At 41.9% G+C, this 23593-nt stretch overlaps 1 protein-coding gene across 1 annotated transcript in view; it reads left to right on the plus strand.

Annotated features, from left to right (window-relative positions):
* The window catches only part of Axn (protein axin), a 44936-nt gene extending 23416 nt beyond the window's left edge, over positions 1-21520 (plus strand). Inside the window, exons 7-16 of the mRNA XM_080275554.1 lie at positions 407-533; positions 1311-1462; positions 2066-2242; positions 3503-3632; positions 4153-4306; positions 6107-6253; positions 7608-7880; positions 8807-9021; positions 16658-16892; positions 17078-21520. Coding sequence (XP_080131680.1) covers positions 407-533; positions 1311-1462; positions 2066-2242; positions 3503-3632; positions 4153-4306; positions 6107-6253; positions 7608-7880; positions 8807-9021; positions 16658-16892; positions 17078-17198 — 1731 coding nt within the window. The 3' untranslated portion in view covers positions 17199-21520. The remainder of the gene's footprint in view (positions 1-406; positions 534-1310; positions 1463-2065; positions 2243-3502; positions 3633-4152; positions 4307-6106; positions 6254-7607; positions 7881-8806; positions 9022-16657; positions 16893-17077) is intronic.
* Positions 21521-23593: the final 2073 nt, after the last annotated feature.

Below are 23593 nucleotides of genomic sequence, written 5' to 3' on the forward strand. Positions count from 1 at the left end.
AACATTCATTATCAGTTATAAAATACAGACATACAAACGCATGTCTTGCATATCAAGTATCTTTGGGCAGAGGCTCGGCAAGGGGGATGAGGCGGATACATATGGCATCGCTTTACACCTGGCTGAGGCAGAGAGAAGACTGATAGCGCTTGCATGGGGTGGTGGGACTCTTTCCCTACCCTTTGGTGATAGGATCAAATGGTGGCCAATTCAAACTGTGGTGGGATTGCATTTGCAGTTCCTACTGCCTTCTGGCGGAAACCACCCACCCCTTTAGCGTCGGTCCATGCTGACACCTGGCGCGTAGGGGTTAATACGGTTTGGGACAATACAGCTCCATCGTTAACTGATGGATGCCTGTGGTGTTGAGAGAGGAGTTACTAATAATATATATATGGTACTACAGGGTGACAACGTGTCAGATGAGTGTCGAAGGGTACATGCCTTCAATAGCCTTCCGCCCTCCCTCCTCCTCGACAAGCTTGCTCAGAAGATCCAGCTGGATGATGCCGATCCTTGCCAGTCTATCCTTGGTAAGTTCCTCTGAATATGTACAGGCAGTCCTTGTTAAATTTTTTTTTTATTTTATTTTTTTTTTTTAAGTTGTCAGTAAATTAAACTCAGATCGCTAGTAAAGTTCCATTGCTACCTGTCAAGTTGATTTGCTATTTTCCCCTAATTTACAGTACTAGGTTTATTTGAAAAGGTGGAAAATTTTAGGACACATCCCTGACTATTATAAGGATTGCTTGTATCTGAAGATAGATGCCCTAATCCCAGAGGGGGTGACCATGCCCAAATGACCTCCATGTTGCCCTGTCCTTCTATTGGGTTGCCCATCCTCCATCTCACACCACTCTTACTTTTCCACCTGTCCCTCCACATCATCCTCATTCCTCCTTCCTCCTCCCTCCACGTCATCCTCATTCCCCCCCCCCTACTCCCTACACATCATCCTCATTCCTTCCCCCCCCTCCCTTCACCTCATCCTCAGTCCTCCAATTTCCACCTCATCCTCAGTCCTCCCTTTTCTACCTCATCCTCAGTCCTCCCTTTTCTACCTCATCCTCAGTTCCCCTTCAGTGTTCCTCCTTTGATGCCCACCACTGAGTGCATTCACTACTGTTACCAATTAGCATTGCAGTATGTTATCTGATTTATTTTACAGCTTCTGATCAGTAAGTTTTGAAAATTAATCGTGTGTGTGTGTGTGTGTGTGTGCAGGTGTTATCGTTTCATTTCTCCAACACTGTTTACTGATAAGGAACTGAATGATACTTCAACCACCCCCTCACCCCTCCTCATTTCAGACGAGCATGTTTCACGAGTATGGAAAGACAGCAACAATGACACTCCAGCCCGCTCACCCGGCTCCCCTCATGCCAAGTCCCCTAGCACCGGCAGGAGAGGTGGCTCAGCTCAGGCCTCACGCTCTGCCCTGCCTCCCCAACACCCCACCAAGGTAAATGTACATGCAATCCTTGTTAATATCACTTTTTTAAACAAAGTTTGTAGCACTTAAGAGATAGAATGTCTTATAAAGTTCCATTGCCAACTTGTACAGCTGATTTGCCAGATTCCCCCAGTTTATAGTATCGGTTGTATAAAAATATTTTTCGTTATGTCGAGCACACCACAGACACATAGCAAGGACTTACTCAATATACAACACAACCCTGACCACAGTTGAACATGTTATAGGTGAGAGAGTTGGTAGTGCAAAATGAATGTTTGAGAAAGCAAGAAAGATATATAATGACAAAGCAGCCCCTGGGAGGAGGCAAGGCCACAGTGAGATAAAGTACAAGTAAATGTTTAAGCCAATTTTACTTTGACCATTCCAGTGTCAGAATGTCACCTAATGCTTGTCTTTATGAGATTTGTTTGAGGGTATCAGTGGTGAGGCACTTTTTCACTCTGTATTGTTGGTATCCCCCCCCCCCCCTTTTTTTTTTTTTTTTTTTTTTTTATGTTCTGGATCTTATCCATCTCTTTGAAAGAATGAGATTGAGTTGGGTGATGATGGTGATGAAAATGAAAATAATGGTGATGATGATGTACACAGATTGGGGCTCATCCGTCCATGTATGTCTCTGGCAACTACCCGCTATCTGCCCAGCTGGTTCACCCACTTCACCCGCTTCATCTTCCGTCTGGCCACCCCACCCACCTGCCCCCAGCACACATGCCCCACCCCTACCAGGCCTCGAAAAACTGGGGCCATGTGCGACACCGCGATCGGGTTAGTACATTGCTTGGTTTACTGTTGATGCAGTTTTATTAGCACCCAACATAAAATTTTACAAGAGGAAGAATTTAATGAGAGAGACTTACTGATTAGTGTCTGTTAATATGTGCAGGTCATTGGAACATTGTTCATAGTTTATTGCAAGTGTCTGTGTGCTGTGCCAGGGGAGCACAGTTGCCAAAATAAAGTGTGGAGAAAATGCTAGGAACTTTTGTTAAACTGCAGAACCGTGTTACGTTGGAGCTAATATAGATACAGAAGTGAAAAAGTGTTGAAACATAGACCTCAGTGCTGTAACCCAAGCCTTGATACTAACGAACTACTGAAAACTATATTGTTTCCAGCGAACATTGCAGTTACATTGTAGTGTTTTACTAAGATAACAATTTTAGTGGAGTACTGTTCACAGATTGTGTTTTACATAAAAATAATGATGTAAAAAAAAAAAAGTTTATTGACTTGTTTTCAATTAAACAAGCAAAACTAAGGCACATATTACTGTCAGTGTCCATGATCACGATTTGTGGGTGCTTAGAAGGGATGTTTTCCATGTATCAAGAAAATAAAGAATAAAACATCAGCCATAGTGTGCTTGCATACATATCAAATTATTGGGAAATAAACCTTCCAGTTACCTTTTCAAATGTACATGTGGAAAGAGTAAAGATAAATTCTTTTTACTGAGTATACCTGAAGCTTCATACCATATTTGTGATTTGTGTCCTTTAAATGATTCATTGCTGCAGGTCTTGGATTTCTTTGATCAACCTGGAGATTGAATTAGGATGGTGATGAAGATAGCTAATGTGTTGCAGTTCAACAACACACAAAGAAATTACCATATTACAATTTGCAACTTTGTAGCAGTGCCCTTTTATTGAGTGATTATTTATTTGCAATCAGTGCACTGTAGTGGAGTGCCTGTGTTCTTGTTTTTTGGTCTACTATTTTTCCAGTTGTACCATATTTAAAGAATGTTTAAATTTTGTATATAAGCAATTATCCAAGTTAACTCATTCAATCCAGTGATGTATACAGTATTGTATTTTTTCCAGCTTCTGCCAGATGAATGTATTTAACATTATGAAGGATCTCTGTTAGTGTCGGTGAATTCTAGGTCTAAAACATTCATTTTGGAAAATCTCTCCCAAGCTAAGTAATATTTGGTGGTAACAAGAATAAGCTAAAAGTTATTGTTGAATTTATAGTTAAGAGAACTTTGTATTTGGCTTAACATGTATTATTGTTATGCAGGATGTATACTCCACCTTCTCGTCTGACTCTGGCAACGTGGCTGACTATTATGACAGCAGTGACCGGCCTCCACTCCACCACCCCTTGCCCAAGTCGCGCTCTATGCCTGACTATATGGAGAACTATGCAGGTGAGGTACTATAGGCATCAAACATACTTTATTATATGTTTTGTTTCTCAGTACTGTGATACACTCAGACGAAATTAACCTACTTACTGATAGTGTGTTTTAACCTCACAGACACCGTCTCAGAAGGATGGTAGTATTCATTCTTATTTAGCCTCCATAGATGAATATTTTATTATGCTTAGAATCCTCATATTGAGATTGGCCATGGGACAGCTGATGTTTTCTATGGACTGGAAGCTAAAATATTAGTCAGAATGAACTAATTGTTTCACAGTAATTGCTAGGAGCTCTTGGGGGAAAAAGAAGTCTAGGATGTGTAAAAATCTTGAAAAAATGTCCAAATTTCAGTTTGGACTTTGATGCTATTAATATATGGCTGAATGTTTACTGCTTACAAGTGGTCATGTGGCTGAGTTGGTAGTAGCAAGAAAAAAATTAAAAAGTATGTCGCTGAATTCAAGGGGTGAAAGCTATACAGTATTGAAGGGGCATGGATATACTTTCTTTTTCTTTGTGTCAGGTATGAGCAGTGATGGAGGCAGTTCTGGGCGACGACAGGCTTCTGGTCGACGTTCTAGCTCCCGCCGCCCTCCAGCTGACCTCACAGACTCTGGAGTGTCTGTTGTCTCAGACTCAGGACCCTCACTTACACCTTCTGCCTCTTCCACGGACAGGTGGGTGAGAAAGAAAGAAATAGATAGTCACAGGTAAACAGAGAGAGAGAAAGAGAGTGTGAGAGGGGGGGGAGAGAATACAGTTCAATTCATTATGCCAGATCATTCTTTTATTATGAGAAAACTAGTTATTACAGCTAGCCATTCTTATTAGGCCATTACCACCTGGTTAACATGTAAAAGTAACAAATATGTCCATTGCAACATTAATGAAATTTGAAGTAGAAGTGATTGTAACGCTTGTGTTGGAGAAGGAATGAAAATATTTTATTTTGAGCCATTTTATTCGTTCATGTCATTCCATCGGCCAAACACTGTGAAGTACTCTAATATAGTAATGTACTGTTATTTCTTTTATGCAGTGAAATGCAGTTTTGATTAATACTGGTCATAATAAGATGCAGTTTTAGTGTATTTGTAGTGTGAACATTGTATGATGTCAACCTGAGTTGGCTAGTGTGTTGGGAGTGTGCAGTCTGTGAATATGCTTGCTTTTAAATGTTGCTGCTCATTCTGTTTGTTGGTTGTATACAATGTCAGTCCACTACAGGGAATTGCTAGAACAGGAAAAAGCTTGTTCAGGGAGATTTGTTAGTCATGGTACTTTTTTTTTTTTTTTTTATTTTTAAATAACTAACGGACACTGTACAGCTACTTTGGACTTTATACTACTTATGTATGCTGTACCGTATTTTACACTTCTTCTATTTTTCTTTCTTGACCCTTTGCTACTCTTTTTCTGTTTTGTAAAATATGCACTTATATTGCCTTAAAATCTACTGTACTGTGGGGAAGGACACATCCAGTCATACCTCTTCAGGTACAGAGTGTCTTTCGAGTTTGCAAGGAACTTCATGTATTAGTGCTAGATCTCGTAGCCTTGGGTAGCCATTAATTTCATGAGTCAGGCAAGTAATATTAATGGTAACAGTTTCCCATATTATAGCCCGATAGACCAGTAATTACTGTAATATATTAGTAACTTTGAGAATTGCAGGGTGTTCATTTGATCAAGAGATGTCATGGATACTCTTGACCAACACGTATAATATAAACCCTCTGTAGCAAACCTTCGTGTACTGAATTTCAGTTTAGCAATATCTGTGTACCAACTGAATAGTCTTCTTATATACCAGCTTAACAGTGTTCTTATGTAACAAATAAAGCTTGATACATACGGCGGATGCAAATAGTTATACATACGGCAGATGCAAATACTTGGCTGCCTGGCTAAATTAGTTTAGTTATGCCCACTGCGTCTAAACGCGTCTGCTGCTGCTTCACCACTTACATACCGGGTAGCTGAATTTTTTGTTGTACCATTCTGTGAGTGAGGTGGAGGGGGGGGGAAAGGAAGGGGGAGGCCAAGGATGAGATGGAGGGATGGAGTGGAGAGGTATATGCTAGAGGGGGATGTGAGTTAGGAGCAGGGCAGTGAAATGGCAGGGGACAGGGCAGCATGGAGGCGCTTTGTTTGTGGCCACCCCTTACGGGATTTGGGTGTCTAGCGATAGATAAATAGATAGACCATTCTGTAGATTTTTATTGATCCAGATTTTTTTGTGTGTGTGTATTAGTATACTGTACAGTACTAAAATACAGCATAATGTAATGCTTCCAAAGAACATGGGTAAGTATATAACAAAACCTGATTTTATAAGTTCAGATGATGATCGAACTTAAAAGTTAACTGCTTTTTGGATTTCGTGGCCCATTGTTCTCCCAGTTTGTTATAGTGAGGGTTTACTGTACCATATCTCGTGACATACCACCACCTTTGTGAGGGCGTGACCTTTTCAGAGTGACCTCGTGGCTCCTGGAGAACGATAAGTTTTGTGGGAGTATTAGCACGAGCAGTGTTTACCCTGAGACTGAGTGGGACCCCCGGTGGCCTTCCTCCCGTTCTACTCATACGGCGGCGGGCGCCACCTCTCCTGGCATGCTGAGGTGACTCCCGCCTTTTCTTTCTTTATCTGCATTTTTCCCCTTGCCTTTCCCTCCCCTTCTTTCTCTCTGTCTTTTCTCTTCTCACATTTCCCTACCACATTATTCCTGTGGATAATTTTTTACATCTCTATATTAGTGCATCGCATTTTCTTACCCTCCATCTGTACAGTTTGACTGTAAACTAACCCAAAGACAATTTAAACAATAGGATTCCTTTTACTGAGATTTATGAAACCTTTAATTTAAGGGACTTCACAATTTGTCATGTATGAAAGTCACTGAAGCTTATTGTAACTTATATTGTAAGCTTGAGCATTATTGGGCAGCTTAGTGTTTGGTATGTGATTTGTGACAAGTGTGCAATATTATGTGGAATATTACAGGGTGTCCATATATTCATGCTGGTTTCACAAGAATTTATTGTGTGAATTGCTTAATGTATATAGATGCAGTATTTTTCCATACACTGCTGAAAAAAGCTTTTGAGTTACCCTTTATTGTGAAAAAACAACTGCATCTCAGTATGTACCCAATTTACATGCAGTAAATTTTTGTAAACACAGCAGGAGTTTGTGGATGTCATTTATTTGTGTTGGTGTTACTACCTAACTCTTAAACTTTGAGTCCAGTTGTGTTTTTTCTGTTTTCCAATGAAAACTTTGACTTTATAACTAAACAGAGGCTGCAGAACATAGTAAACCCTCAGTGAATTGGACCATACAATATATGGCTTTTGCCCAGCTGATTTATCAGATATTCTGATCTACCGAGGTACATTCCTTCAAGTTGTCTCCCACCCATTCTGATGTACAGAGGCGTTTTCCTTCAAGTTGCCAACGCACAATACTGTAGCTCTTTGTGTAGGCACGATACGACGGAATTATGAGCAATTTTCATTCACAGACTTAGGCGTCATTGTAGTTTGTCATTTTATGGTCTGGTTTGCACTAGCAGTAATCTACCAACTTACTGATGGTTTACTCTTCTTATATACTAATAAAATTTCATGTGGTATGAAAGCAATATTAATCAAGAAATTCAGCCTAGACAGTATTACACAGCTGTTCCAAAGTTATTACTGTATTTCAGTGATTTGGTGGGAAGCTTCGGCATTTAACCCCCTGTACCTTTGTAATGCCTTTATTGTTCTTGTTGACGTACTAGACAGTGTTGTTACACTTAGGAGAGGCATCTTGTAGTGAAGAGATGTTCATTGGCTTTACCTAACCTCTCCAGTTTGAGAAGTTTATACAAAGATGAATAAAATAATCATCCCTGGCCTCATTGGGTTAATGCCGACAGCTGTTCAAGGGTTTAGATGGTGAGGCATGGGTTTGATAGATGTGTTTTATAGGCGTAGCAGCTGCAGTGGGGGACGACGCAGCGGGAGCGGCATGAGTGCAGGCGGGACAGCCACTAGTGGCAGCAATACCAGCGTGGGGGGCAGCAGTCTGGTAGGGGGGCGGTCAGGGTCACAGGAACGGGGCAGCAGTGGGTGGATAGGAGGAGGGCCGGAGCAGAAGGAGTTGATGGGCAGTCACTCTACCCACAGCCATATGATGCATCCACCCCAGCCCATACCACAGCCTCACCTCCCTCACCAGGATGACCCCAGAAGAAGAAGTCGGTAGGGTTACTGTATCTGCCGTTAGATGCCTTAATCCTATAAGGGATGGCCATAAGCAGATTGTGTCCATGTCCTCCTATCCTCTGCAATCCATATTTCATATTTCATGCATCCATTTTTTTTTTTTTTTCCAGATTTGTAGGTTCCAGTATTTCATATTTCATCCATCCATTTTTACTTCTTGTCAGAATTTTAGCTTCCTCAGCTTCTGTACCTTGTTTTCTCACACACCAATTTTCCATATTCATAACAGCATATGGTACTGTAGTGATGATAATTCATCATCATCATCCCACCTCTTTTTCCTGTCCACAAGTGGGTGTTGTAGGGTCCAGAAAGTAAGCATTAGAAAAAACATGGTAATGGGAGAACTGATCAACAGCATACCCCCCAAAATGGGCCACACACTCATTTACTTAACATTCAAGCCCCAGGAATCGTAACTTTACGTCGTGGGCACACAATCCTCTCAATTGATGTACTGCTACCAACAGGAATGTTACACTGAGTGACAAGCCAACTGATTTCTTGAAACCCAGGAAGTCATTTACTGTTTTGGGTGGTAACCATATACTGTATTTCTGGGGTAGGAGAAAAAGAATATTGCCCTCCATAATTTGCGGAACTGAAGGATGAAAGAGAGTGTAGCAGGGATTAGTGTTCCCTCACCATTACATTCCTTTTTGATGGTTATGGCAGAGAGAGGCTCTGATCTGGATCCTGCACCTAATAATAATAACAATAGTAATAATAACCATACTACAGTAACAATGATGATCTGATGATATCCAGTTTCCCATAACAGTAAAAGAACAGTACCATTATGTGATGGGTTAGTAATAAGATAGTAATGTTAAATAGTACAGTACCAGAATGTGTATGGCTTAGTAATAAGATAGTGATGTTACGTGATCTGTTCTTGTCAGTGGTGGAGGAAGTCATGGATCAGGGAGGTCAGGTGGTCACAGTTCTGGCCATAGCTCGGGCCACAGCCGAGGCCACTCTGAGTCTGGCAGCGGGCGAGGAGTGGGCCATGGGGGTGAGATAACCTCCATCCCACCCCCCACCGGGTCTTCAGGCTCCAATGGCTCCACTCTACGGCGGCAGAGGGCACCTAAGCACTCACAGCCTACACCCACAAGTCAGCAACCCAGGGTTATAACCAGTTATTCCTTCCCTCCTTCCTTGCTTTTCATTCCTTTCCCATCCCTCATTTTTCCCATACATTACTTCCCTTTCTCCTCCCTTCTTTTTCCCCTTCCTTTTTTCCTTCCCCTTCCCCTTCTCCCTCTCCATCTCCATCTCCTCCCCTTCTACTCACCCAGTCCCTCCTTCCAACATCATCCTTTTCAGACATGCTCCATTTAATCCAAACACCCATTTTTACCTTCTCATTCATTACATCCTTCCTTTTCCCATTCCTCCCTCTCATGCTTGGTTGTTATTACTTAGAGCTGTATTTTAAATGGTTTGGGAAATTTTATGACACCATTTCATGTATGATTATTATGCATGTTGCAGCGGGGTATACTTTTTGTATGTTATTGATGTCAGTTATTTTTAGTATTAACCCATTCACTGCATCAGTGTTTGTTTGCGTGTACATCCTCTGTGCGGCAGTTTTCAAATATTCAGAAAAAAAATATTAGAAAAAAATACATTGTCAAAAGATGGAGAAAAAAATCCCGAGTTCAATGGTATATAACACACTATAGCAAAAAAATAAATAAATAACCTCTGAAACAGGTCCGTGAAGTAATAAATATTCCCTGTGTGGTGGTGCCAGGCGAACCATGTGTTATGGGTGCACTGTGTCGACCATTGTTGTCACTCTCATTTATATGTAGTCTGTCAGTTAAATCAGCATCTTAACCATCACTGTCGTCATCTGACAACATATCACTATTGTCACTACACTCATCCAGAGATTTCATCCAATATTTGCTTGGGTTACTACTAGCGTCGGCCTCCTGGAGAAGATTTCATACCAGTACCTTTGGCATGTAGGCAACTGAACTCTCCTCCTCGTAAACATGCATAATCTATGTATGGCGATATTCTATAGGGTGCCATGAGTTGCTAGCTGATTCATTTTGCACCATTTCTGAATTTTTGAAAGCAGGAAATCATATATGATACAGCCACAGTCAGAGCTGTTTGGACTCAGATATATATGATACAGCAGCAGTATAAAGTAGCATACTATTAAAATGTAATATGTAAAATAAGCTGCTAAGGATGATGTTAAGAAATATCCTGTTCCATATACAATACAATATTCAGTGATTTTATATATATAATATATATATATATATATACAGTAATCACTCCAATATCCGGATCAATAGAGCCATCGGTAGGTTCGGATATTGGTTTTGTCCGGATATTGGGCCCCAGCTTATGGACTTGTACTTACGGACCCTAACACAGAGAAACACCTATACAACTCCCTCCGGACATGCATAGCACCTATTTAACACCCAAATCACACCAATAAGGCACATAAATGACTGAAATAAATGCAATAGACACATAAAATGTGGGTTTAGAAGTATGTTCATACATTAATAAACATTCTGGTACTTATGGACTCTAACCGAACCTAACCTAACCGAACCTAACCGAACTCTGAAAAACCCATTCCTACTGCACATGCATGAGGTAAGTTTAGTATGGAAAGAAGTACAGTATGACACTTTCTGGTAAGTATAGTATGGGAAAAAATACAATATGAAACATTCTGGTAAATATAGTATGGAAAATAGTACAACATGAAACATTTTGGCTACTTACAGCAAGTCCCTGGCCACCTCGATGAATACCCGCTCCTCTCGGACTCTGACAGTAAGAACGATTTCCTGAAGCACTTGCACTACACTCTTCCTGAAGTCTTGCACTGAACTTAGTCACTAACACACAGAAGTCCGTTCTTTCACAGTGTTCACTTTAGTCCAAATAATGTTCCATTAAATTTAAGTGTTGCACATTAACTTTTCCCAAGTTTTTTTAAGTTTCCAAAGCCAAAACAAAGAAGGTTAGTTACGTTAAATTTCTTTTCTACTTAGTCTTTTCTCCCAACTTGAAAACCTTAACACAACACACCGTTTTTTTCACTGCACAACACTCAAAATTCCCGTGTGGTCTAGTGGAGAAGTTCTTGCTGTTTATTCACTGTCAGAGCCCGAGAGTATCACTGGCAGGCGTCCAAGGGGTGCATCGGTGGGTAGTGGTGATGGCGTACCGACTACAGAAGACTCTGAAGACAGCCGCAAACTCACGTCGAGCGGTGACTCCACTGTAGCTGATGTGCTGGGCTGTGGCTCGGAGCATGAGGGCCTGTCTTGGGGAGGCAACGGAGTGGAACCAGGGCTTGGCACAGCGGGGGTCACGGGCCTGAAAAACTGTCAATCGTTGACTGACGCAAGGACCGACGATTCTGGCGATTGATGATGCGCTGCCGGAAAGCACGCACTTCCTCCACGAGTCCCAAGGGCCCCATCTCCCTGTCGCAGTCCGGGTGTTCCAGGTAGTCTAGGACGAACTCTAGATGTTCCCGGAGTGCGCTCAGCTTGGGGATGGCTGGAGTAGTGTCCTGCTGGGCGGAGTCTGCATCATCATCGCCCTCGTCGTCGGAATCTTCAAGTTCGGGACTGACACCAGCAACCGAAGACGCGATCTCGATATCAGACAACGTCTGATACCCAGGATCGCCCTCGTCGTGCGTCCAACCACTCACGAACATCGTCCACATCAACATCGTCGCCGTGCAGCGTAGCCGTGCATGGAAGTCATCCACGTCAAACCCTAGGAAATCGTACTCCACATCTGTTCCGAGAAGCAGACGAGACCAACCATTTTCAAGAGTTTTCACAGGGACTTCCTTCCATGCACTAGCCCAGTTGTACAGCGCAGACTTGATGTTGTAGCGGCGAAAGGTTTTCCAAAGTCCGCTTGCCTCGAGTGTCACGTCCTTCCCTGCGCTCGTCCTCGTCCTCGAGAACCACCATCACCTCGTCCAGGAACTTCCGACGGTACAGGCGCTTTGTTGCCACGATCACTCCTTGGTCCATTGGTTGAATGAGAGCAGTCGTATTAGGTGGCAAGAAACATGCACCTAATACGGCCATTCTCAGCAACCAAGTCCTTGTCGCACGGGTGGGCAGGTGCATTGTCGAGGAAGGAGAGCCTTTACCTGGTCGCGAGGAATTCCCAGTGTCTTCGTCTGGTAATGTATGACCTCCTTGGCCAAGTGATGGTGAAACCAGTCTTTGAAAATCACAGCTGTGAACCATGCTTTCAAAGAATGGTACCATACGACAGGAAGGACATCCATCACCCCACGAAGGCACCGAGGCTGCTTTGCACGGCCAACAATAACGGGCTTAAGCCGGTGCATGCCGTTAGCATTGGCACAACACAAAGCAGATATCCGTTCCTTAGAAAGCTTGCGGCCAGGTACACGCTTCTCCGTCTCATCGGCGAGAGTGTTCGTTGGCACCCGAGCGATAGAATAGGCCAGTTTCGTCAGCGTTATAGACTTGACCGAGAGTGAGGCCCTCCCTGTCGATCAAGCCTTTCACCTTGTGCCGAAACTCGTCCACTCCATCCTCGTTAGCGTCCAATGCTTCGCCATGTGCTTTACGGTTAGTAAGGCCATGTCGCAACTTGAACGCGAAGAGCCAACCCTCGGATGCCTTGAAGTCTAGGGCGTCGTGAAGCCTTGCAAACTTCTCAGCAGCAGCCTTCAGCTCCGTTCCACGTACCATCACACCAGCTGCACGTTGCTGTCGATGCAAATCACCGTGGAGCGGTCGATCTCTGCATACTTGGGAGTAAACATAACCTTCCTCTCCACGTTGCGTTTGCTTCTCGACGAGAAGTCAGCCGTGTACTGCATGAGCTTGTCTCGGGAACGCTTGATATCAAACAAAGTCGACCGGGCCAGGTTGAACTCGCGGAGAATGCGAGAGGAAGACCAACCCGCATCAACCTTCTCCAATATCTCCCGTTTCTTCTCCAGAGTCAACACCACTCTCTTCCTTTTCTCAGGAGGCGGGGCCATCATCACACACACTAAGAGTAGGGCAGAGAGCAGCAGGAGGCCTTGCAGCAAGTACGGCACCACCACAAAAGCGAGCACGTGGGCAGCCATGACGAAGAGCGCAGGTCCAGTCGCGGTGAGAGACAGGCGGGAAGTGGGGAGGATGCAGCGGCGCTCTATCGGACGTCGGAGGAATGACGAACCAAAACAATGCTCTCACGCGGCGCGCGCGGCAAGTTCAAATTACGGACGGCAAAAAATCGGTTTTTTTTCCAATTTTTTGGATTTTCGGACCATTTTGGGAATGTTTGATCCCAGGACGATAAGGTTCGGTTAGTGGGGATGTTCGGTTATTGGGCGTCCGGATATTAGAGTGATTACTGTATATATATATATATATATATATATATATCTGTCTCTATTGCCAGACGCCTCAATCCCGTTTGGGGTGGCCACAAACAAATCGCCTCCACGTCGTCCTGTCCCCCACCATTTCACTGCCCTGCTCCCAACTCTCACCCCCCTCTCTCATATACCTCTCCACCCCATCCCTCCATCTCATCCTCGGCCTCCCCCTCCCTCTTCCCCCCTCCACCTCACTCACATGCACTCTCTTCATCAGTCTTTCACCCTCCATCCTCTCCACATGGCCAAACCACCTCAGTGTGTTCCTCATAACACTTCCTATCACATCCGCATCCACACCACAACGCTCCTTTATATCCTCATTCGTCAGCCTGTCTCTCCACGTGACTCCACTGGCTCCTCTTAAATAACTCATTTCCACTGCTCTCACTCCTGACTTGTGTCCTTCCAACAATGTCCAAGCTTCACTTCTATACGTTAGAGTTGGTATCACAATACTGTCATGTAGTAACTTTTTCACTTCCATGCTCACTTCCCTGTTTCTTATCACTGCTTTCAAAGAACCAGCAACCCTTCTTCCCTTCTGCACCCATTTAAGCACTTCACCCTCCAAACCTCCATCCTTACTCATCACACTACCCAAGTACTTAAACATACTCACATTTTCCAATTCCTCACCATCCAACCTCACTGTACATTCACTGACTTCACCTCTTTCAGAGACCATCACTTTACTCTACCCTACATTCACCTTTAGATTCCATTTCCTGCACACTCTCCCAAACTCATCCACCAAGCCTTGCAGCTCCCCTTCGTCTTCACTCAACAACACAGTATCATCTGCAAACAACAGTACAGGGAGTTTCCAAACACTATCTTCTCTCACCAGGGCCACTCCAACATCCATTACCCTACCTTGTACCTCTTTTATTACCCCATCCATGAACAGATTGAACAACCATGGAGACATGACACATCCCTGTTTCAACCCAACCTCCAAAGAGAAAAATTCACTTAGTTCACCATCCACACGCACTACAGCCTTAGCACCATCATACATACTCTTCACAGCATTCAACAACTTTCCACCTACTCCATATATTCTTAATACTTTCCACAATCCTTGTCTATCCACCCTGTCATATGGTTTCTCCAAATCCATGAAAGCTGCATACAACTTCTTTCCCTTCTCTAGAAACTTTTCCACTAAAAATCTAAGAATGAATTTCTGATCTACACAGCCTCTTCCCTTCCTAAAGCCTCCCTGTTCTTCTCCAACTAATTCCTCTGTCTGTTCTCTCTCTAACTCTGTCAATAAGTATCCTACCATACACTTTTCCTATTATGCTAAGAAGACAAATGCCCCTATGATTACCACACACTTCTTTTTCCCCTTTTCCTTTGTTTTCATTTTCATTCATTCATTGCCAGATGCCATGTATCCCAGACGGGGTGGCCAAGGGCTTAGAGTTAATTGTTTTACAAGGAGGGGCACTAATCCTCCACAAACCCCACTTGACACGTAGGGATGCCAACAGCATCTGGTGTTCCTAGGTGGTCACCCATCCAAGTACTAACCAGACCCAACGTTGTTTTCCTTTGTACAAGGGAATAATTATACCCGACTTCCAATCCTCCGGGACTCTACCTTCCTCCCAGGCCAATCTGCACATCTTCCACATCCATTCTACTACTATCTCTCCCCCATGCTTCAGCATTTCACCACACACTCCATCAATTCCTGGGGCTTTCCCCAGTTTAACTTTCTTCATTGCTTCCACAGCTTCTATCCTAGTGATTTCTTCCTGTCTTCTCACCTCCCTCCTTCTCCCAGCCATTCCCCAGCCACTTATACTCTACTTGCATCCTGTCTGTTCAACAATTCCTTAAAGTGTTCTCTCCATCTGCTCACTTTTTCTCCCTTCTCCACTAGTAATCTACCATTTTTATCTTTCACTCCCCTGCTAACTTCACTTCCACCCTGTTTTACTATCTTCACCTCTTTCCAGAACATCTTGCAGTCCCTCCACTTTACACTCAATTTCTTCCAAATTCCTCATCCACTTTCTTCTTACTCTCTCCTACTAACCTTTTCACCTCTCTCTTTCTTTCTACATATAACTCTCTCTTCCGCCTCTCAACTTCTTCCACGCCCCTATTTCTCATCCATTCATTGTATGCTTTCTTCTTTTGTGCCACAGCCTGTCTCACCTCTTCAGTGCACCACGCTGTTCCTTGCACCCCCCTCCATCTTCTCTTCCTCCCACACACCACATCACATGCTGCACATATTTCTTCTGAAAATATCCTGCACACACCTTCCATGTCCCTCATCTGCTCCAATTCATATTTGCCCAATCGTTCCTCCACTTCTCTCGTATACTCTGCCTTTTTCTCATCCTCTTGTAACCTTTCTACCCTCCTTGCAACTACTCCAGCCTCTTGTCTTTCCCTTCTTCTGTTCCTCCATCTTACTTGTATCCTAATTCTGGCCACCACCAAGTATATATATATAATATATATATATATATATATATATATATATATATATTACCTATTTCAGTTATTACTTTTTATGAGGTGGACAGCAAATAATCAGAACAAACTAACACAGACAGAAAGAACCGTGTGGATGTGAAAAGAATGTACTGTAATTTGGTTTGAGTGTCGGTGCACAGGTTGACTCTTGAGCTTATACATGTGTCCCATAGTGTGCAGAAATTGACTGTAACAACTCAGTATCAGGAACAGCTTGTATAATGGAGTTAGAATATAGTGTAATAGAAATTTGTACAAGAAAATGCATTTACCTGTAGAATTTACTGCATGTTTACTCACTTCAAAAAGTATCTGATATCAGGTGATGAATGGTTTCATAATGTAATTTTGTTTTTCATGTTTTTGAGGACAAATAATTCGTAATGAATAGTGTATTTTGTATATTTAGGTTCATTCTTTATGCTATGTTGATAAAAAGAGCGGGCATACACATCCATGAAATTTTATCAGAGATTATTTTCAGATTCTTCTTCCACAGTTTAGTTATTTATTTATTTATCTATTTTTGGCCATCTTCACCAAGCGGATTAGTTTAGCAACATCTATTTATTTTGACATTTTTTGCAGATGGTCCATGGGCACTGTACTTTAGTGTGTTCTCCTTAGCAGAAGTGTTAGTCCTTTTGCAGTTTATTTCATTTGCTCAGTGGAATAGCGCTGTCTTGGCCTTTTGTTGTGACTAGCATCATATTCTAGCTGTAATCTGTAGTTACATCTCTGTACTTGAGATGGGGAGATGGCAGTGTTAGGCCAGGTTAAAGTGAAAATGGTATACAGTAGTATTTGTAGTGAAGATGGGTTCTTTGCTCAGGTGTGGCATGTGAGAGCGGTGGCAGCAGCAGCGGTGGTAGTGGTGGTGGAGGTGGCGGTGGTGGTGGTGGTGGCAGTACAGCAGGCAGCAGTTCCACCACCACAGGCAACACTGACATCACCACCATCGTTTACAATTTTCACGATGATGCCGTTCCGTTCGTCACCAGAGTTCCCACGTTTCCAGTCACTTTAAAGCGCTTCAAACAGCATCTCCCTAAGAAAGGAAATTTCAGGTAGGTGTGTGTTTACAGCATTATTTGACCTATATTAAGCATTTTATCGGTGGCAGGGTGGGTTCACAGTGCAATCTGCAAGGTAAGCACTGAATCATGAAGGATAGAAGTAAAGAATAATTAAAGAAAATTGATGAATATTTGCTTTAAGTGATAAACTGTATTGTCAATTCTTGCCATTTCAGATTTTTCTTCAAGAAGCATTGCGAGGAGTTTGGCTTGATTAACGAGGAGATAACAGAGGATTCAGCTGTTCTGCCACTCTTTGAGGGTAAAATATTTGCACAAGTCAGAAAAGCAGATTGAGAAGTAAGGTGGAATATACTGGTGGAGCTTGTTGATAGTGTGGATTTTGTGGTGATGATGGGCTGGTGTGGTTGGTGGTGGCCCCATAGTGGTGATGGTGGTGTTTCCATCAGCACAACAGACACTTGTGGTGCCGCCCCACCGGTGTGCCAGTGTGGCTGGAACTGTCCAGTACACTAGTGACCCTGGTACTGACCTGACCTGCCATGTTGCTGGCCAGCAGTGATGGAGCCTTGCAGCAGCTTAGGCTTAATTTCTTACCTCAGTTTAGAGATATAACGTGTGAAAGTGTGGCTACGAGCAGTGTGTGAGGCCAGTAGGACGCACCTGTGGGTATCAGTCCTGCAGGCACGGTCGGGGCTGCCTTACAGCTTGACTCCATCCTTTTTCTTTAGTCATTACATCTTTAACATTCACATCTGTAACACTGTTATCCTTAGAAAGATAATACCCGGTCAGGCTAGTCAGAGTCCAAGCCCAAGGTTAGGGCTGGTGCCCCAGCTGCCAGCAGCCCCAGTGACCATCCATAAGGACTACTGCCTTCAGACCCTGGCCCATATTCTCATGAGCTTAGGGGGCTTTCTGATACCTCTTCCTTAATTTTATATTTTGCATCTTGCAGCTAATTATTTGTCTTGATGTTACTGATATCCTTTCAATATCAAAATGGTATGTAATGATAACATACAGGAGATTGTTCATGTACTCGGTGCAGAAGTAAACTACACTAGTAGGAAAAAGGTAACAGGGAGCCTCCATGGCCGATGAGAATATGGCCCCCTGTGTCACACTCACACCTGGCCCATACTGGCAACTCTTTATCTTTGGTGCTACTTTTGTGTAGAGGCTGTGAGGGTAGGAGAATATACAATTCTTTTCCTTCACTGTACAACACTACACCCCACCCTACCTTGTTAAATGGTGCAAGTATACACAAGTCTGCTTGTCATCCTTAGAGCAGCTTACCTTGTTGACATTTTTTTGCCCCATTATACACCACCACACAATACATTGCAGTGTTAAGCAGTGCAAATTTACACGAGTCTGCTTATGATTCTTAGAGCAGCATACCTTGTTGACATTTTTCCCCGTTATACAACACCACACAATACACTTCCATGTTAAACAGTGAAAATATACACGAATCTGCTTGTATTGTTTAGAGCAGCTTATCTTGTTGACAGAGAAACAAACATTAGTGTAGAGAAGCTTCCCCACAGCCTCTACTCACCATCCACTAGTAATGGGACTATAATCACTAATAATTCTTATTGTTATTTGAACCTCATATTATTTGGGGGTCATATTTTCCCTAATTTTAATAATAATTAGTTGTATTAAACTTGTGGAATATTGTACAAAGTGAGGCAGTGGTGTGGGAGCCTCACAACATGCTGTTACCACCGGCCCCCCACACTGTTGTCTTTTTTTTTCTTTTTCTTTTTTTTTTTAATTTTGTTGATGTCTCAGGTATGCCTTCTCTCCTTTTTTGCTAGGATATTTACAAACTTATAATAATGTTATATAATTTTTTTTCAATGTAACTAAGTCTCATAACCACTTCACTCTAATGACATGTTCCCATTTTATACTTGTTACCATCAGATGAGTTTACTCAGCTTTGGAGAGAGTTTTTCAAACTGAAGGGGTTAGATGCAGATGCCACTATCCTATTCAGGACAGAAAATCTTTTGCAAGTTAAACAGTTGTATTTTGAAATTCCTTCAAATTATTTTATTCGTATTTGGAGAAACTTTTTGAACTGTAGGGGTTGGATACAAATTTCATTAATCTTTTCAGTATAAGAAATCATTCCCAAGTTGAATAAAATCTTCTGGAGGTAGCAAGAATACAGTTTAAAATGTCACTGGATTTAAGTGGTTATTATGGAACTGTCATTTGTGTTGTGTCTGCCAGGATGAAGGCAACTGCCAGGGGTGGTTACTTTTCATGGGTAACCATCTTCAGCTGGAATACAAAGTCAGTAATACTCCATCATTGAAATACCTCCATCTAAGACAAAGAAATAGGGCCTCATTCTCTGTGGTAACATGATTTGGTACTGTAAATTCTGGTTTAATATCTTTAGCCAAGGTATGTCGTTTTCATTTTGTTCTTTCTGCCTACAGATGACTCTTCTGCAGTTTAAGGGAGATTTATTACAATGTAGGGGTATGTGATTATGTGTGTGTGTGTGTATATATATATATATATATATATATATATATATATATATATATATAAAACACACACACATACAAATTGCTCTTGGAAAAGCATCCTAAGGTGAATAAAATCCTGGTGATAAAGAAAAAAAAACGTACAGAATATGTCAGTGGATTGAAGGAGTTAATTCTTGAATCATGTTAATGTCCTCTTAGTTTACTCCTGCCGCTACCAAATGATATTATTCAGCTTAGGAAAGGCCACTCATATGCAGAGGCTTCATGAGTTATACCTTTTATCTAACTTCTCTGTTTTAAACCAAATAAAATTTTCAGAAGATAATGAGAAAAAATGAAAAAGATCACCTTGTACTCAGTGTATTAAATAATATCCTTCTGAACTGAGTAAAGAACAGTTTATGGGAATGAGGAAGTGGCATAAAGAGTGCCAGTGGTTTATTTCCTTTGAGAGGTTGACGTACTGTAATTTTTAATTTTTGCTACCATATGGGATTTTACTCAATTAAATAGGGAGAAACTTTTCAAACTGGAGAGGCTGAATGTAGCAGTCACATGCCCTATCAGTATAAAAGATCTCACCTAAGCTGACTTGAACTGTCTGGAGGTAGCAGCAAGAATATACCAATAAAAAATGTCGCCTGATTCAGGGGGTGTCAGTATGATGACACATTTTTATATCTTATTTGTGCTACTGCCAGATGACTTCTTCATTGTAGGAAGGGCCTCTTGTTGTGAAGGGATCAGTGTAGATTGTTTTAATCCATGTCAGTGTGATGGGCCTCTATGGAACTGATTGAAATTACAAATTGTAACAGAGGTGATGATAAGAAATCCATGAAAGTAAAGAAGTCCATTCCCTCACCACTCCTCGTAACGTTTTCTGTATTATAACAAATTTTCCATTTTGTTCCTGTAACTGTTTGCTCTAGATGATAAAAGTCATCTCATTTAGTCCCTTCACTGCAAGCAGTCTCTTGCAAGTTGAATAATAATTTGGTGGTAGTAACAATAAAATGTGAATGTCATTGTACTGAATGTTTTAAGTTTTGCTCTATTGTTTAATTACTTATGCTGTTAATCAGAAGTTATATGAACTGTTAAAATGATTTAATTATATTTTTATTCCCATGTAATTTCCTGGTAAAATTGAGTTTAGTCATTTCAGCCCAAGGAGGTAATTTTCATTATATTATTGATACTTTCAGATGAATTTATTAAGCCAAGGGAGAAACTTAAGGTTGGAAGGGATTTATTGAATATTTCTAACCTGTCACTAAAGATGGTCTCTCCAAAGCTCAACAGAATTATCTGGATGTAACAAGTAAATGATGTCATCAAATGCTGAAAGGATTAAAAGGTTTGGTCCATTAGTAGCTTTACTTTTCAGCTTATTGCTCAGGATGTTCATTTCACATCAGTGTATGAAGCTTTCTGGCAGCTCTTCCTTACCAATTTATTTCTTCATATGGTGCATTAATAATCACACACATGTTATTTACACAGTCTGTGTTGATACTAAGACATTAATTACATATAGGTGAATAATAATGTGCAGTATGCAGAATGAATCCTTTGAAGAAGAGGTGAATAAAATCTTCCTGGACTGACCAGCATATGACTCCTTGAGCTGTATAGTGTTGTTCAGTAACACTAGTTTGCCTAGTCATTCTGTTCTTGGGTTGCTTTTGGAGTCTCCAGCCTGATGGTTGCAGTATGTGTTTGAGCTTAACCTGGTAGCTCATTGGTCACCAGGAACAAGCCTACACTACTCAAAGCATGTTGCTACTAGATTAAATTAAGTTGTTTATTAAAATTTGGTTGTCTTTTCTCTTTGGCAAACTAGTGTCCAAATTCTAATAATATTGTCCAGTTATTTAATACCCTGCTCTTACACCAATTGTCCCAGTGACTATTACAGTGGCAGCCTGGCAGCTAGACTTCAGCCTGGGAGATGCACATTGCCAATCTGTTTATTTTCAAGCTGCCATATTGTTTAAGTAGGGGTGTGTCGTACCCCACTATTCTCCTGATTGTGAAGGGTCTTGCACAAGAGCTTTCACAGTGGCAGGATCATAGCAGTGTGAACTGCCTGGCTGTTTGAGCTACATGGCTACCATCTCACACTTAAAGGATATGCCTATGTACATATGATTTTTTAAATAAATTCATTTTGTAATTGTTTATTTTTCATCCTACACCTTAATAACTTCAATTTCTGTAACATAGAGACATGGGCACGATGAGACCAGCAAGAGAAGAGGTAAAGTAAAGGCTCATGATTGCAGCACAGCATGACAAAAATAAAATGACAGGGTATGCAAAATGAACTAGATTTTGGAGGTGAGTGAAGATCTTTACTGCCAGATACCTTGATCCCACAAGTAGCCATAAATGAATCACCTCCATGTCATCCTGTCCTCCACCATAAGGTTGCCCTCCCCAGTTCATACCCTCCCTCTCATATACTGTATACCTATCCACCGCTTTCCTCATCAGTTGCTCATTCTTAATGATCTTTGCAAATCATCTAAAAAAAAATCTATAAATGCTGTGTAGCACGTCGCCACAATGCTCCTTCGCTTCCTTTGTCTGTCTGTCTCTCCATGTAACTCCATGTTACTTTCAAGAGTAAATGAATAAATGAAACCCAAATGCCATATAGCAAAGATCATATGGCACTATGTTATGATCTGAAGATGTAGTAAGGAGTAGGGAGGGCATGGCAGAGGAAGCTACTCACAAGAGAACTCTCATCCATTGCTTTCACTATTCGTTTCTGTCCTTCCAACAGGGTTCAGGTTTCACTTACATATGTCTGAGTGGTCACACTACTTACATCAGTGACTTTTTTACTTTCGTACTCACTTTCAGTAAACCAGCAACCTGTCTTCCCTGCTGAGTGAAGATTCAATGTTCAAAGAACGTGGAATAACTTTTTAAAAATGGCGACAATGCAGTCTGGTAATGGGTTGTCTGGAGTGAGGCAAAAGCACATGATATCCTATGGTTCTTAACTAGATTTCATTTTGTTTTGAAACGATTTGTACAACTGCATTCACTTATGAGTACTACAGGGGATGGTGTTATACTGATTAATGCAGGACCAGTCTTTTACATCATGTCTGAGTTTGAACAACCCTGTTGAAGTAGTCTGACAGACATGACCCTTATATATAATGGCACTAATATATGACTACTTGGAGGTTAAGTAAAACATACATAATGTCAGTGCCTATAATGTGCTTACTTTGGGGTTGGAGTGGATGTGGGTGTAGTGTGACAGGGCATGGGTATTTAGAGCTAAGTTTTGTTTGCTGCTCCAGGTAGCAGTATGCAGTGTGAAAAAGTAAGGTATAATAGTGTGCTGTGTGATACTGTGAGGTGTGGCAGTGCTAGGTGTGCTGGTGTATGGTGTGGTGGTGTGTGGCATGATTGTGAAATGTAGCAACATGAGGGAAGTGGATGATACGAAACAAATGCTGGTAACAATGACTAAACCATCTCCACAATGCATGTAATATGGGTGAGTAATATAAAGATCATCCTGTATTCCATGGTTTGGGTTCTTTCATTTATCTAGCTTCCAAGGATTTTCATTTCCTTCAAGCAGTCCATTGTTTTTCAGTATGACCAGCTCCCCCCGAGGAAAGATGGTGGGGAAAGAATACTTACCCAGTATCCCTGCTTGTTGTAAGGGACAACTAAAAGCAGCCTTTTGTCTCCAATCTTTCTATCCTTACTGTCCTCCTCATTTCTCTTCATCTCTTCTGTACATATCTCTTCTTGCCCTATCCATATTTCTTCCAGCCTTTCTCTCAACGCCAACCAGACTGAACATTTGGTTTCATGGTATGGATAGTTTACAGATCTCCCATTGATGTCGACCCTCTCTCCCTTCCTGGACGGGTCAAGCCTGCCAACTCAATCAACGTTGACTCTACCAATGCCACCTCTGTCAACGCAAAATCTTAACACCATCTCCATCAATGTCAGCTCTGCCACCGCTATACCAATCAACACAGACCATCAACATGCCTCTGCTGACACTGTGTCCATCAACACTTATTTAGTGCCTTGTAGGCAATTTCTGGCGTGGTGTTAGATCTTTTATTATTCCGTCCTTCAGTAAGACCAACCTACTACAGGTACCCCTCCAAATCCCACGCCCATTGCTATCATGAGGAGGCACTGGAGATGGAGGCTGGGGCG

The sequence above is a fragment of the Coenobita brevimanus genome, chromosome 62 (assembly GCF_032717465.1).
Source record: "Coenobita brevimanus isolate Jiangsu-jjx chromosome 62, ASM3271746v2, whole genome shotgun sequence".
Lineage (NCBI taxonomy): Eukaryota > Metazoa > Arthropoda > Malacostraca > Decapoda > Coenobitidae > Coenobita > Coenobita brevimanus.